This window comes from Phyllostomus discolor, chromosome 4, assembly GCF_004126475.2.
Source record: "Phyllostomus discolor isolate MPI-MPIP mPhyDis1 chromosome 4, mPhyDis1.pri.v3, whole genome shotgun sequence".
NCBI lineage: Eukaryota > Metazoa > Chordata > Mammalia > Chiroptera > Phyllostomidae > Phyllostomus > Phyllostomus discolor.
Genome location: NC_040906.2, coordinates 160131602 through 160148055, shown reverse-complemented (window position 1 = coordinate 160148055; position 16454 = coordinate 160131602). Strand labels below are relative to the sequence as shown.

The following is a 16454-nucleotide window of genomic DNA, read 5'->3' as shown; positions in this document are numbered from 1 at the left end:
TTATTCCTCTCTAAATTTTATGATACATGGTCGGCTTAAATTTGGTGAATGGTAGATTTCCATATGTCTTTGCTAAAAATAAGCCAAGTTCATAATTTTATGCTGAACATGTTTTTAGATATCTAATGTAGGTTTTGTTAACTGATTTATTGCCCTTTTTGTTTATAAAGAAAGATGTTCTCTAGCTAGTTATATTTTAGGAATGGTTTTAGTCTCTGATAAATAAGCAGAGATTTGGAATAGCGTGCCACACACATCATAACTCTGTGTTGTCAGGGCTCAACTGTTCTCTAAGAATGTGTGATTTACAGCCACGTTTTTAATTTAAAATATTTTATTGAACCTTCTATTTTAATCAAATGTAACACTTACCTTGGTAGACCTTCAATGAACTCTTTGATGCTCACAAAACAGAAAGTGATATCCTTGCTATAGTCTCCAAAGCTGAAGAATTTGAGCAAATCAAGGTAAGATTACTTGAAGCTTGAATCAAATACATATAACATATGTATTCATTCAGTCATAAAAGCTAATCAGTAATTGCTATTCCTGATGCTCTGTAAGCTGTATGACACGTCACATTTGCAGTACCAGCAATGTTCTTCCATTTATCAACAATGTCCATTATCCTAGATTATGATATTACGTCATACCTGACATCATTCTTTGCTCTCTACTGCAAATCAAATACAGTTTAAGTAGGTTTTGAAATAATGAAATTTTCAGAGAATATATATGTAGATTCCGGTTTATTTGCAATATAAAGTTCACTAAAAAATATGAAGGACATGCATGATTCAAACTTAGATCTGAATATTTCTGAACTCATATTATAATTTAATCTTATTAATAGTGAAAACTTTAATACTTTGAATCATAGTACTTCACAGCTTTAAGCTATGAATGTGTTATACCATATAAAAATATATGACTCTAATGAATGCATTTGAAGATAATTCAAGTTTGCCCTAATCCATTTGGGCAGAGGTTTTACTCTGGTCAAATAAAATATGAAATCGCATCAGTTGAAGGATAGTGAGGTCAGAGGATTTAATTTTTGTGGCATATCAAATTTTTATATGTCAATGGCAACTTTAATATTGGTGATGAATAATAAAATGTAATTGTGTCAACCTCAAGATAATTTCTTATTTTGTTATTAACTACCTATGAAAACTATTACTGTTATTTTAGCATACAAAGGAAAATACAAATGGAAAATATTTTAAAAACTTGCAATGTGGTTTTATTTCAATATGAAAAACTTCAGTAAATCAGCCCAAATATTTATATAAAAACATTGATTCTTCTAGGTCAGAGAAGAGGAAATAGATGAGTTAGAAGCCTTATTGAGCAATTTCTGTGAACTCTCAGCTCCTGGAGGTGTAGAGAACAGTTATGGGAAAATAAATATCCTACTTCAGACTTACATCAGCAGAGGCGAAATGGACAGTTTCTCCCTTATATCAGATTCTGCATATGTTGCACAGGTAAGAATATTTCTCTCTCCCCATTTCTTCTCTCTCGTTTACTTTTAGAGACTCAAGGAAATCCTTCATGTTCTACTGTGAGTGCATGGCATGCTGACATGCTGCCAAATTACTATTTTATCCTAGAACTGGTTCTGTTGAATTTGTTCATCTTTTATGCCATCTAAGCTATTAGATCAGGAATGGGGGTTAGAATTTGGTGGTTATTTGGGCTCTAATATTGCTGTTGTTTTTATTTTAGAGTTTAAAAGTATCAACATATGATTTATTTTACTTTAAATGATAATGTTTACTTCTTTTACTTACAAAGGGAAATAATAAAAGAAATTTTAAAGAAAAAAAAGCAAGTATTGTGGAACCATCATAGCTTTCCCCAAACATTAAAAATATAAACAGATTTCTTTTTATCATTATATAAGGCTTTATAAATATACCTGAGACCATATGTTTAGTATAAGTTTCTGGTTTAAAAAAAAAGTCCTTTTTTTTCTACTGTTGATACTTAAAAATTGAGGACTAAATGAAAATTATTCCCTAAATTATAGCTTATTAAATGTACAAGTTTTAAAAAATACTATAGTATTAAATGTTGTAATATTAATGTTTTTATATTTAAGACCCATGTGAAGTAAAGAGTTGTTTTGTGCATTATTCACCTTTCAAATGAGAGGTTTTCTTTACAGATATAAGCTTTTTTTTAAAATGCCTTTTTTTTTCCTTTTTTTTTCTGTCAGACAGGTAATATGCCTATGTCTTAACAAAGTTTGTGGGAGGCACATGTCACACAAGAGCGTGAACACCCAATCATCACATTTATGAACTACAAAAGGATCTTAAAAAAATTCTTTAGTTTAAAAAGAATACCATTTTCATTTTTACTGAGTAATGCCTCTTGTAAGTTAAGGAGAAGTAAAAGCTTAGTCTATATCTTATATTTGTAATTTTGTTCAAAGATTTAATATAGAACAAGTATTTTTGTATTAAATTAATATAAATTGCCACGCATACTGAGTAATGCTTTGATAGAACTATGAATATGAAATATTTACAAACATGAAACAAGATGTTGGCAAACAATTTGAATGAATGCAGTAACTTAATATAACCAAGACAGCAGGTGATGTGGAAACTTATTTTGCATCTTAGATAAGATGTTTCTGACATAGAAAAATTTTATATGTTCTCTAAAACCTATAGCTTTATAGGAATCATGTTTCTAACTTTTTTATTTTTTTCTTAAAAGTTATGTTTCTTTTTTTATGATTTTATATTGAAATAGTTAATGATTTAACTAAAATGTAAAGCTTTACTAGGTTCTAGATGAAAAAATCTGCCCACATTTCTGCTTGTTTCAAAGCTATGAAGATATTATCAGAGACTGATATACAAATTGCTTTACAATATAATATTTACTGTTTCTGCCCTGGCTGGTATGGCTCAGTGGATTAAGTGCCAGCCTGCAAACCAAAGGGTTGCCAGTTCAATTCCCAGTCAGGGAATATGCCTGGGTTGTGGGCCAGATCCCTAGTTGGGGGTGTGTGAGAGGCAACCACACATCTATGTTTTTCTTCCTCTCTTTCTCCTTCCCTTCCCCTCTCTCTAAAAATAAATAAATAAAATATTTTAAAAGTTTACTGTTTCTTCATTATTCATGTGCAGAAAGTAGGTATCAGAACATTGAGGACATATTTCAAAGTATCTCTAGTTTTCTTTAATAGCTATTACAGGTTTATTATCGTTGAATGCATTAGATAAATCATTGTTGATTTTATTTATATTTTAAGGTTTGGCTATCAATAGTTCCTTCTACAAGCACTCTCTCAGCTCTGTAAAGTGGTACTGCTCTGTTTCTTTAACTTTATTCTATCGAAAATCTTTGGCTCATGTATCCTATAATTTTATTTTAAAAAGCTGAGATTTGCCCTGGCTGGCATAGCTGGGTGGATTAAGCAAGGGCCTGTGAACCAGAGGGTTGCTGGTTCAATTCCCAGTAAAGGCACATGCCTGGGTTGTGGGCCAGGTCCCCAATAGGGGAGCATGTGAGAGGCAACCACACATTGATGTTTCTCTCCCTCTCTCTTTCTCTTGCCCTCTCTCTAAAAATAAATAAATAAAATCTTAAAAAAATAAGCTGAGATTTAGCCCTCTAAGCTGTACATGTCAGAGACTTGAATCATTATTTCCACGTGATTTGTATCATTCCACATAAAATGTCTTGTTTGTACCCTGTCACATGGGATTTCTCTTTCCTTCTCTTGGAGCTTTGTGGAAACAACTGTGGGTTCTGAAATAAAAACAAAGTATATACTTTCAAACACAGTGGGAAAATTAGCTAGCAGTTTTTTACAAGAGCAATGGGAATGGTGATAAAAGACTTATAGACATAATAATCAGAATGTTCATTTTATTTATCATTCCCTGGGCCTAGTAAAAGCCATCTTGTTTTTATTAATGAATATCAGAACTGTCCTTATAGCTCTAAATACCATATCTTTTCTTACATTTCTAACACTGAAAAAAAATAATTGATTTGTCAAAAGACAAATACACATTTCATATAAAATGTAAAACTAAAGTCCCTAACTCTTACCATCATAATTTTAAGTTGGGTCATCTGCTTGCTATTTAAAATCTTTACTCTTTTTATGATTTTGACCAGATTTAACATTCTTTATTTTCATATACAGATATCATTAGATATTATAAAGTATCTCCAAGTTCATGATTTTAAAAACAATCTTCAGTGTTAATTAATGATAGAGGAAAGGAGGCAAAACAAATGGAAACTAACTGTACAGATGGGGAAAATGTCTTCAATCATAACTTTCTATATGTCTATTAATGAAATTATTTTCAGACCACTGAATTTAGAATCCTGGAGTTACGTTTGCAATTGTTTAGATCTGCCTTTGAATAGATACTCTGATTCCAGCTATGTGACCTTGGTCAAATTATTAACCTCACCAAGCTTTAGTATCTTTATCTATAAAATTATATTATCAGGACCAATCAAATGCAGTTGTTACAAAGAGTAAACAGATGGTGTATATATAAAGCAGTTAACATACTGCTTAGTCTATAGGAAGTCATTAATATGGACAGCTGCATTTATCAGTATTTCCTCTGTCACCCTTCTCTCACCAATTGTTCTCCCTGACTGTGTCCCAGAGTCTTCCTTATTTCTCTAAGTAGCCTTGTAAATTTAATCTTACCACTATACTAGACTGTTATATTTCAGGTGGCCTCAACAGCCCCCTAAATGCGTTGTGTGCCTTTTTTCTCTTCCTGCTTTATTCCCATTTAGAGGGTATAGGTTGGAGTTTCCTAAGAACTTGGAAATAAGGCTACCCTCTGAAAGTTAAACAGGATAACATCCACATACAAATGAAGGACCTAGTTATTTTTATATAGAAATAATAAAGATAATTAGGTGTATATGAGAATAGATGTTGCCCACAATTAAAGGATGCACCTTAACATACTTCTCTTGAAACTGAGTCTGAATAATAAATGTATTGACAGGTTTAAAAGCCCATGTTACCTAACCACCAATCTCCCCTTTTTATTCTTCAGAATGCAGCTAGAATTGTCCGTGCTCTCTTTGAAATTGCTCTGAGGAAACGTTGGCCTGCCATGACCTACAGGCTCCTGAATCTCAGTAAAGTCATAGACAAGAGGCTCTGGGGTTGGGCTAGCCCTTTGAGACAGTTTTCAGTCTTACCACCACACATTCTAACAAGATTAGAAGAGAAAAATCTTACTGTGGATAAGCTGAAAGACATGAGAAAAGATGAAATAGGTAAGAAGGAAGCAAAAATGTTTAAATGTGTTGTTCTGTGCACATAAAATATTTTACTAGATATAAAATAAGTATTGTGAATTTTCACATATGCTTTATTCAGTCAGTGTAAAATATGCAGTGAGGAACAAGGCAAAAGCATTGGGGAGGCTAACACATTTAGGATCTGGTACAATTTGGGTGGGGGTTCACACAGCCTGAATTCTGGGTTTTCAGTGGGCATCTGTCCTGTCAAATGAGGCCTCCTGAGTACTGAGTGCCTCAGATATTTCCTGGTATTTAGTACCTCCTTGGTTCTTCCCTCCCTTTTTACCTCAGTTCACAAAAATATGGTCTACTTACCAATGTCTGACATTTTGCACTCACTTATCCACATGGAATGCATGTGAGTTCCACCCATCCCACCTGGTTTCTTTTTCTTTTCTTTTTTTGTTTTATTGTTTAATTTATTTTATTTTTTTACTTTTAATCTTTATTGAATTTTTTTACATTACCTTTTAGTCTCCTTATAGTCCCCTCACTGCAGCAATCACCACACTGTTGTCCATGCCCATGAGCAGCCCACATGTCCATCGGTAGATGAGTGGATAAAACAGTACTGGAACATTTACACAACAGAGTTCTACTCATCTGTAAAAAGAAGAAGAAAATTTTACCCTTTGTGACATTATGGATGGATCTGGAGAATATTATGCTAAGTGAAATAAGCCAGTCAAAGAAAGACAAATACCATATGATTTCACTCATACGTGGACTATAATGAACAGACTGAACTGACGAGGAAAATGGGGACAGACTCATAGATGGAGAGCAGGATAGCTAGTGGTAGGCAGCCAGGAGGTGAATTTAAGGGGATGGAGGGTTTGCGTATGAATTTTTTTCATTTATCTAAATTCTAATAGAACTCCCTCCAAATTTTATGACGTCGCTCAAAAGAATTAGCAGTTAAATGGAATTTAAGTTGTCACACTGTTGAGTGTTTTACATATAGAATCGCAGCTCTAAATAATAAGAATTAACAAGGTTTTTCACATAATATTGAAAAATTATTCCTACATACATTTCCATGTATTTTAATATTTAATTGGACAAACATATAATGCTTTGACTAGGTAATATTTCAGATTCTAAATGAGTAGCTACTACTCATTTAGGGAGTCAGGCTGAAGAAAAATAAGAGGGAGGATTGCTACTGGCAAAAGGTCCAAAGATGTGAAGAGAGGCTGAGATAGTCATCTCACTTGTAGTAAGAAGAATATGTCTAAGACAGAAGGGAGGCACTGATATGAATAGAGAGAAATTAAGGATATTAACTACAGAAGAGAGTATTCATGTTGGGGTAACATATATAAATTTTTTTTGAATTGTACCATTTCTTTTTTTAATTGTTGTTCAGTTACAGTTGTTCCCATTTTTCCCCCACTACTCTCTCCCCTGCCCCATCAAACCCCCACTCCCAAAGACGATCCCCACCCCATTGTCTTTGTCCATGGGTCCTTTGTACATGTTCTTTGACTTGACTTATAAATGTGTTATCAAAATAAGGAGGAATGCTTTGGTTTCAAGTTTGGATGAATATAAAACATTTGATTTATTCACAAATGTTCTTTAAAAAATTGTATTATGAAGAACCAAGACATATAAGATATATTAATACTATAAACTAATACAAAAAATATTGAATGTAAATTGTAATTGAAAAATAAAATTATATATGTGTTTATATATATATATATATATATATATATATATATATATATACACCCACACACACGTGTGTGTGTGTATGTAACCTATTCCTTTTTAGTTACTTGGACTAGCATAGGAAAATGTTCATAGTAAGTCACATTTATTTGTGACTCCCTAACCCACCCTGGGCCTCACATACATATCTGTATTTTAGAATCTGATCATTTATGAAAATATGTGTAAGCAGTTAATTTTGTGCCAGATTGACCATATTTAATATTTTATCTTTGTTTTTTGGAAATGGGTATGGATGGATGAGTTATGTGTTATTATTAAAGCATTTCTCATCATGGGTATTAAGTTCTGAAATAGACCTTGAATAAATTAATGGCTATTTTCAAAAAAACACTAAATATTTTTATAATGTGTCATAAACTAACTGGAAAAAAAGAACTGTTTATAGTAGTTTAAACACTATTAAGTCTCAGTAATTTTAAGAACCCTATTAATAGCTGAAGAAACCTTCATACTGGTTTTCAGAGCTATGAATTGCTAATTCAAGTTAACTATTACAAAATATTCAAACATGCCAGGTCAAGAATGTCAACTATTCTACATAGCAAATCATAAAACAAGCAATAAAATCACCCTCTCTGAAATCCCATTTACAAGTCAGATTATATTGCTTTTATTTTGTTGGACACATTTCTTCTATGTGATGTTTTCCTTGCAGGTCACATGCTGCATCATGTGAATATTGGACTCAAGGTCAAACAATGTGTTCATCAAATTCCTTCTGTTACAATGGAAGCTTCCATTCAGCCCATCACACGGACTGTACTCCGTGTGACACTCAGTGTCTGTGCTGATTTCACTTGGAATGATCAGGTAGAAGTGAAAATGCCTGTCTCAGTGTTAAGCAAAAATGTCTCTGCTGCAGCTTCAACTCTACCTCCTTACATCTGTCCTTAAGGCATTTAGAAAATTCTCTCAAATATATGTGTGTGTGTGTATACATATATATAAAGATTCATTTAAAACATTGTACTAATACTTTCATCAAGAAAAATGTGTGGTATGATATATTAATATGGTAACCATGAAACCTCTTCAGAACTTCTGGGAAACCTGAAATCTCAACATTGAACATTCATTTAGTGAATTCAACTGCATTGGGACTTTGCTTAATTCTGTCTTCTTTCATTTTCTCTGTTGTTTTTGTTTTTGCCATCTCTGATTACTGTCATTTTAGCCTACTAAAAATTCAAGATTCTCCATATTAAAGGAGCTCTGTTTAAATCCTGATGTTATCGTTCTCTTCTTTAACATTAGGCTTGTAGAAAGACTATTCTGCATTTCCTCCTGGTCACCTGTTTCTTTCCTGCTGAAACTACTACTTCATTCGAGGATCACCAAAGACTGACTGGTTGCCATAATAAATGGACTTTTCATGGTTACTTTCTTTACTTCTCTGAACATTCAGTACTATACATAGTGCTTGAAAATGTCTTCCTTGGCCCCCATCACATTCCTGTTTCTGTTTTTACCTGTTTCTGTTTATAGATGTTATTACACATGTCAATATTCACTCTGGGTTTTCTTCTTCTGCAGTCAATATTTCTTAAGGTCTATTTTTGTACCACTTATTATGCAGAAAGTATAGTAGAGTCATAGATATGCAAATAAGATTCACTCCTTTCTTTCAAGAAACCAATGGAGGAAGACAAGTAAGTCAGTAATTGTAGTATATGTACTTTACATGATTAGTATAAGATCTAGTTAAGTGTATACAAATACCTTTTGATTTATATGACATTAGTACATCTTTAATGTAAATGAATTTTATTCAAAACATGCTCTAAAATTACACAGCCAGAGTCCTAACACAAATCTACCATGGCCTTAAAGTGTCATCACCTTTAGTTTCTTCAGTTTCCTCATCTGTAAGCATTGTAATAATAATAATAATCTTTCTCACAGAATTTCTGTGAGGAACAGATGATATAAAATTATATTTAATATTTAAATAAAATATTTTTGATTTAACATAAAATATAAAATCATAGTTAACCATAAACTTATATTTCGAGTTTTATATTTAAGAGGTTTTTGAAACTCATAAAGTTTCATATGTTTTTACATAATTTCTTCTGTCATTATCCACAGTAAGTCTCTCATAATTTGGCTTAATTTACCAGTAAAAAGGAGCATTTAATTGTTTTTATAATTAACTCTCTTAGTTAGAATGCTCTTGGCTGCAAGAATAAAAAGCATGACTTCTCTCAAACTATTAAAGAAGAAAATACATTATCTTTCACAATAAAATGTCTACAGGTAGAATAGGCCCCAAAGATGACTGAGTCTTCTGTTTAATCATGTCATTCAGGGCTTAGGATCTTTGCATCCTTTTGCTCTCCTGACACTTTTAGCTACTTGTCAAATATTTTCATGCTTCTTTGTTCATATATAAAGAGAGGGAAACACCTCACTGCACCAGCCCGAAGCATGGACTGTAAGACCTCTTCTTTGGTCTAGTTGAGCCAGTATTGGTTGGGTATCTGTCCTTTACTGCAACCTGTTATAAGGGGGAGGGGGTGCCATAGCTGATTGCCTTATCTAATCAAAACTATTCTAGGAAATGAGGTCACCTTCTCCTGAGTCACTTGAGAGATGAATACTGAGTAAGGCTGGGCTTTGTTAGGAAAAAAAAGAGAGGAAGAGGAATAAATATATGAAAGATGGTATTTCATTTATTTAATAGAATATTATTTGTGTAAAAAGAAGTGAAGTACTGATGTGTACTATAATAATGAATTACCTTGAAAGCACTACAGTAAGTGAAGGAAGCCAGTTATAAAAACACATATTAAATCATTCCATATAAAATGATCACATATTAAATGATTTATATGAAATGTCCAGAACAGGCAGATCTGTAGAGGAAGAAAGTAGATAGTGGTTCTCAAGGGTTAGAAGTTGGGGAGATGTGGAAAGATAGGTAGTGACTGATAAGGGGTATGAGTTTTCTTTTCAACATGATAAAAATGTTCCAAAATCAGATTACAGAGATGATTGTATAACTTTGTAGATATATTAAAACCACTGAACTGTATACTCTAAATGAAAACTTTGATATATCAACAAAGCTATTAAAAACAGTGGGTGCTGGATATACAAACAACAGTGTGTATATTCCTTACTTGAGTTACAATATACATAGTATAAGGATACTATTTTTCTTCTAGGTCCATGGGACAGTAGGAGAACCCTGGTGGATTTGGGTAGAAGATCCTTCAAATGATCATATTTATCATTCAGAGTATTTTCTAGTTCTTAAAAAACAGGTAAACGTCTATGTATGGCTATATGCTTATGTTGCTATCATAAATAGAAAGTATAAACTAACAATTTCTGCTTTTACTTATTTCTCTATAATTTGTACTGTCATTAGTGCTGTATTTTTTTTTTATATTTCCCTGTGGTTTTAAAAGAAAACAATTAAATGTTACAGTATTGGTAATATTCAGTGTGATCTTAGTTTGAAAAATTGAATTGTAATCTTTATCATTGCTTAAGTCATGACTTCCAGAAGGGTGAAATATGTCAAATAGGTGGGATATATAATATAAAAATCAATTAAATTAATAAGGAGAAAATAATAATAACTTTGGGTGCTATATAAACACTGTACTAAATAGTATTATATCACAATGTGATTTTGAAAACAATTTTAAATGCAAAATACAGCTTTATTTAAATAAATACAGTGACAAAAAGATAGGAGGAAAAGGGGGATGGGAAATGAAAGTTCAAAAAGGCAAGAGTACAACAATCCCCAACCTTTTGGGCACCAGGGACCAATTTCGTGGTGGAAGACAATTTTTCCACAGGCAGGGATTAGGGAGGGATGGTTTCCGGATGATTCAAGCCCATGACATTCAAGCTCACATCCTGCTGTGTGGTGGCGGGAATGAGCACAGAGCAGGTTGGGGACCCCTGACATAGCAGAGTGAGAGTCTTAAATGGGCCCATCAATTCATGATAGGTAAGTTTCAAATTAACATTTCACAACTTTTACTATTCAGATATCATTAAAAAACTGTAACCATCAAATAAGGCATTCCTTTTTGGAATTCTCTATAAATCCCAGGAGAAAGGCTCAATTTGATGCTAGCATGCCTGACTCAGATGCTTCAGTTCTAATTTCTCTTTTTCCCAAAGAGAAAGAAAGCTTCAGGCTGGGAGCCTTAGTGGGCAGCAGAATTTCATAGCAATGTTTTGTTTCCATTGCATTTGTCTTCGTAATTACCTTCTATTATGCCAAATGGTTTTGTTTTTACACTTAATAAAATCATCTACTGTATTTTGCCATGTATAATGGGCTCCTGTGTATTATATGCCCTCACGTTTTGGGCCCACACTGTCAGGAAAAAAATCTTTTGTTTTAATTTTTAAATTCAACTTTTATTTAGTTATATGTAGAAACAAAACCAATTATCATATTCCATATGCAAAATAATACAATATTGATATGTATTATGTATATGGATATCATTATTGCTTTCTAGAGTTATACATTTAACACATAAACATAAATAAGAAAATTAAAAACATTTATATAGATAGGGAATTAGTACTACCCATGAATAATGTGCATCCTTATTTTTCCATCAAAGATTTGGGCAAAAAATTGCACATTACACATAGCAAAATACGATAAAGAAAAATATTAAATAAAAATTATACAATTAAGTAATTGAATGAGTAAAGTTTGGGAAATTCTGATAAAAGTCAAATTAACCCTGGCTGATGTGGTTTAGCAGATTGAGCCCAGCCTCGAAAACCAAAGGGTCACCTGTTCAATTCCAAGTCAGAGCACGATATGCCTGGGTTGCAGGCCAGGTCCCCAGTTGGGGACGTGCAAGAGACAACCGTACATTGATGTTTCTCTCCCCTTCTTTCTCCTTTCCTTCCCCTCTCTCTAAACAATCAAGCAATCTTTAAAAAAATATCAAATTACTAGCCCATTAATTTATGATGAATACTTTGTGAATATTGTTAATTGAGTATAACTTTACCTTCTGTTATACCAGGTATCGTCAGAAAGGAACCGTCCACAAGTTTCTAAAGTATTTGATTATCTCAACTATTTAGAAATCCAAGATATTTTCTTTATCTGTAGTTTATATTGTTTTAGATACCATTGTCTTAACAATAGACTAATAAGATCTTTATGATATTAGAATATCTATATTCATTTTAGACTTTGTTTCACATTAGGTCATTAGTAAAGAAGCTCAACTGCTGGTGTTTACAATCCCTATTTTTGAACCTTTGCCTTCCCAATACTACATCCGAGCAGTGTCCGATAGATGGTTAGGAGCTGAAGCTGTGTGCATTATCAACTTTCAACATCTGATTCTGCCAGAGAGGCATCCTCCCCATACAGGTAACATATTGAATAGTAATTTGAATCGTTGATTTTCCAAAATTGTTTTAGTTAATGTTGAAAAGTGCCTGTGCTTTAAAGTCATTGGAATCAGAATCAAAATCTAACTCATAATAATTCAAGTTAATTTGATTTCCATTACCTAGAGCAGCAGTTCACTTGACCACTCTAGTCAGTTGTCTAACCAACCAAAAGTAATTTGTGATAGTAAACATTCTAATACTGAAGTTTGTGAATGACTTTCATTTTTCTACAAATTGGAGTACATTTAGTTTTGTTCTATAACATACACATTTTTTACACCTGTCATTCAAATTACTTTCCTAATTGGGAAAAAAAGATGGCATTGTCGTTGGCGTATGGGGAACTCCCCCCAAAGTGTCCAGTGGGTCGATACTATACATGGATAATAGGGGGGAAAAGATCTGTAACTAGTATATAAGAATTCATGTTAAGCTTTTTTCTCTCTAAAGAATAAAGCTTTGTTCTAATTTAATCCTATGATGCAATACTCAGTATTGTGCATACTTTCCAGTTATTAACAATACCTGATGTGTATTTTCAGAATTACTGGATCTTCAGCCTCTACCGGTCACGGCTTTGGACTGTGAAGCATATGAAGCACTGTACAACTTTAGCCATTTTAACCCTGTACAGACACAGATATTTCATACACTGTATCACACAGACTGTAATGTCCTACTTGGAGCACCCACTGGATCGGGGAAGACTGTTGCAGCTGAATTAGCCATTTTCAGAGTCTTCAACAAGTACCCTACTTCAAAGGTGTGTGTGAAAAAAAAAGTCACATGTTTACATTCAGTTAGAAAAGGCATTTCATAATCTGTGTACTAGCTGGTTCTAAAAATACTAGCAGGACTCAATGAGTGGCTCTTCTAAAACTCTTCTAGGAAATTTTTCTAGTTGGTAGTCAGGTTTGGGTGGGAAGAGATTAATATTAAAATAATTGGCCACAAGAAAATTTACTTTAAATGCTGGAGTCCTCTAGTTTGGTTTTTATATACATATTGGTACTCACATAGCCTTTCCTCATCATAAAATACCTATATTTTATCAGCATTTTCATTGTAAGATACCTAATTCACAGCCAGAATTATAAGATATATAATGATTCACAATCCAGAGTCTTTGGCTATGGAGGAAATACAAATAGAGTACTTCACCAAATACAGGATTTTTTAAAAATATGTTATTGATTATGCTATTACAGTTGTCCCATTTTTTTCTTCCCTTTATTCCCCTCTGCCCTGTACTCCACCTCCCACCAGCATCCCCCACTTTAGTTCATGCCATGGGTTGTACATACAATTTCTTTGGCTTCTCCATTTCCTATACTATTCTTAACCTCCCCCTGTCTATTTTGCACCTACTAATTATGCTTCTTATTCCCTGTAGATTTTCCCCCATTCTTCCCCCTCCCCACTGATAACCCTCCATGTGATCTCCATTTCTTTGATTCTGTTCCTGTTCTAATTGTTTGCTTCGTTTGTTTTTGTTTTGTTTTGTTTTTTTAGGTTCAGTTGTTGATAGTTCTGAGATTGTTGCCATTTTACTGTTTGTATTTTTGACCTTCTTTTTCTTAGATAAGTCCCTTTAACATTTCATATAATAAGGGCTTGGTGATGAACTCCTTTAACTTTACCTTATCTGGAAAGCACTTTATCTGCCCTTCCATTGTAAATGATAGCTTTGCTGGATAGAGTAATCTTGGATGTAGGTCCTTGCCTTCCATGACTTGGGATACTTCTTTCCAGCCTCTTCTTGCCTGCAAGGTTTCTTTAGAGAAAGAAGCTGATAGCCTTATGGGAACTCCCTTGTAGGTAACTGTCTCCTTTTCTCTTGCTGCTTTTAATATTCTCTCCTTCTCTTTAATCTTGGGTAACATAATTATGATGTGCCTTGGTGTGTGCTTCCTTGGGTCCATCTTCTTTGGGGCTCTCTGAGCTTCCTGGACTTCCTGGAAGTCTGTTTCCTTCACCAGATTAGGGAAGTTCTCCTTCATTATTTGTTCAAATAAGTTTTCAATTTCTTGGTCTTCCTTTTCTCCTTCTAGCACCCTTATGGTTCGGATGTTGGAATGTTTAAAGATGTCCTGGAGTTTCCTAAGCCTCTCCTCATTTTTTTGAATTCTCATTTCTTCATTCTTTTCTGGTTAAATGGTTATTCCTTCCTTTTGTTCCAAATCGTTGATGTGGGAGTCCTGGTTTCCTTCCCATTATATTGGTTCTCTATACATTTTTCTTTATTTCATGTTACATAGCCTTCACTTCTTCCTCTATTTTGAGACCATGCTCAACCATTTCTGTGAGCATCCTAATTACCAGTGTTTTGAACTCTGCATCTGATAAGTCTGCTCTCTGTTCATTGCTTGGTTCTATTTTTGGAGCTTTGATCTGTTCTTTCATTTGGACCATATTTTTTGTTTTGATGCACCTGTTGCATTGTAAAGAACAGGGCCTCAGGTAATTAATCACCAGGGTAGGGCAACCCATATCACTCCGTTGTGTCACTGTATGTGTGTTGGGGGGGGTGGTCAGAGAGGGAACAATGTTGCTTGCTCAGCTCTCAATAAGCTTTCAGTCACTTCCTCCACTACCCATAAGCAAATTGGGCCCTTCTGGTGCTGATTCCTGGGTGGGTGGATTTGTGTACATTATAGGACCCTGTGAGTCTCTCCAAGGAACTCTCTTGTGAGGCTGGGAGTTTTTCCCACCACTGCAGTCCCCACAGGTTTTTACAGCCAGAGGTTTGGAGGCTTTTTTTTTTCTTGTGCTGGAACCCTGGGTTGTGTGGTCTGTCTTACTCCCCAGTTGTTCCTCCCGGTTTATTCACACGTGAATGTGGGACAACCAACTGTCGACTTCATGCTTGTTCTCTCCTCCCCAGCTGCCATCTCCAGCCCTCCTACCAGTCTGGATAAATGTTTCTTCTTTAACTCTTTGGTTGTCAGACTTCTATACAGTTCAATTTTCTGGCAGTTCTGGTTGATTTTTGTTTTTAAATTTGTTGTCTTTCTTTTGGTTGTGCAAGGAAGCAAAGTGTACCTACCTATACCTCCATCTTGAAAGGAAGTCCTGGTTTTTCCACATATAGTTTGATTATACACAGGAAATGTTGAGGTAGCTTTTATTCCACTTTTCGCTAAGTGACCATATCATTATATAATGTAAAATTACACGGCAAGTCAAACAAGTATTGATTTTAAGTGTTCTCAAAATACAAAGTACAGTTTAAAAACATTTTAAGTAAGTAAATTTATATGTTGTGATTGGAATTGTGTACCATTTTTCTGATTGTATGATCAGAAATGTTTCAGAAATGTTTTAACTTCCTTTTTTAGTGACTTCCAGTGACTTTTCTTCCCTGCTTAAAGTTTTCCTACTTCTCAGTATATTATGTGATTATTGGTCCATTAGGTGATATGTTAATATACTAGTAGAGCTCTACTGTAAATTTGAAACCTTTTAGAAAGAAAAGAATTATTTTTGTGAATAATCTGTAAATTTGATTATTAGGACTACTTGTATTTTTTTAACACCTAAAATATACACATCACTGGCATATTCCATAAAGATCAACATTAAAATTTAGACAGATTATTTCTCTTCAGAATTTTAAAATTAAAGATAATTTTTATTATAATCCTAGGAAAACTTACTTTGATTTGAACCCTAATTTTCTCTAAATAATATATATTGTCTCATAATTGTTTTATTTTTTCACATTATGTTAGAAGATAATTTTACTATAAAATTGTTTTTAAAAAATTACCTGTTACTTTTTACAAAATACTTAAGATTTTCTTTTTTAAAAAAAAATATTTATTTATTTTTTTTTAGAGAGGGAAGGGAGGGAGAAAGAGAGAGAGAGAAACATCAATGTGCGGTTGCTGGGGGCTGTGGCCTGCAACCCAGGCATGTACCCTGACTGTGAATCGAACCTGTGACACTGGTTTGCAGCCTGTGCTCAATCCACCGAGCTACACCAGCCAGGGCTAAAATACTTA

The 16454-nt window shown here is 33.7% G+C and overlaps 1 protein-coding gene and 1 non-coding gene across 3 annotated transcripts in view; one reads left to right on the top strand and one right to left on the bottom strand.

Moving 5' to 3' along the window:
* The window catches only part of ASCC3 (activating signal cointegrator 1 complex subunit 3), a 310528-nt gene that overhangs the window by 171108 nt on the left and 122966 nt on the right, over positions 1–16454 (top strand). For both annotated transcript variants that reach the window (XM_028508379.2, XM_036024518.1), the window contains exons 19-25: positions 381–467; positions 1314–1490; positions 5064–5289; positions 7712–7866; positions 10224–10322; positions 12259–12427; positions 12993–13213. In XM_028508379.2, the coding sequence (XP_028364180.1) occupies positions 381–467; positions 1314–1490; positions 5064–5289; positions 7712–7866; positions 10224–10322; positions 12259–12427; positions 12993–13213 (1134 nt within the window). The remainder of the gene's footprint in view (positions 1–380; positions 468–1313; positions 1491–5063; positions 5290–7711; positions 7867–10223; positions 10323–12258; positions 12428–12992; positions 13214–16454) is intronic.
* Positions 2219–2322, bottom strand: LOC114495899. The gene has a single exon (XR_003684558.1). It is a non-coding gene; the product is annotated as a small nucleolar RNA U13 (small nucleolar RNA).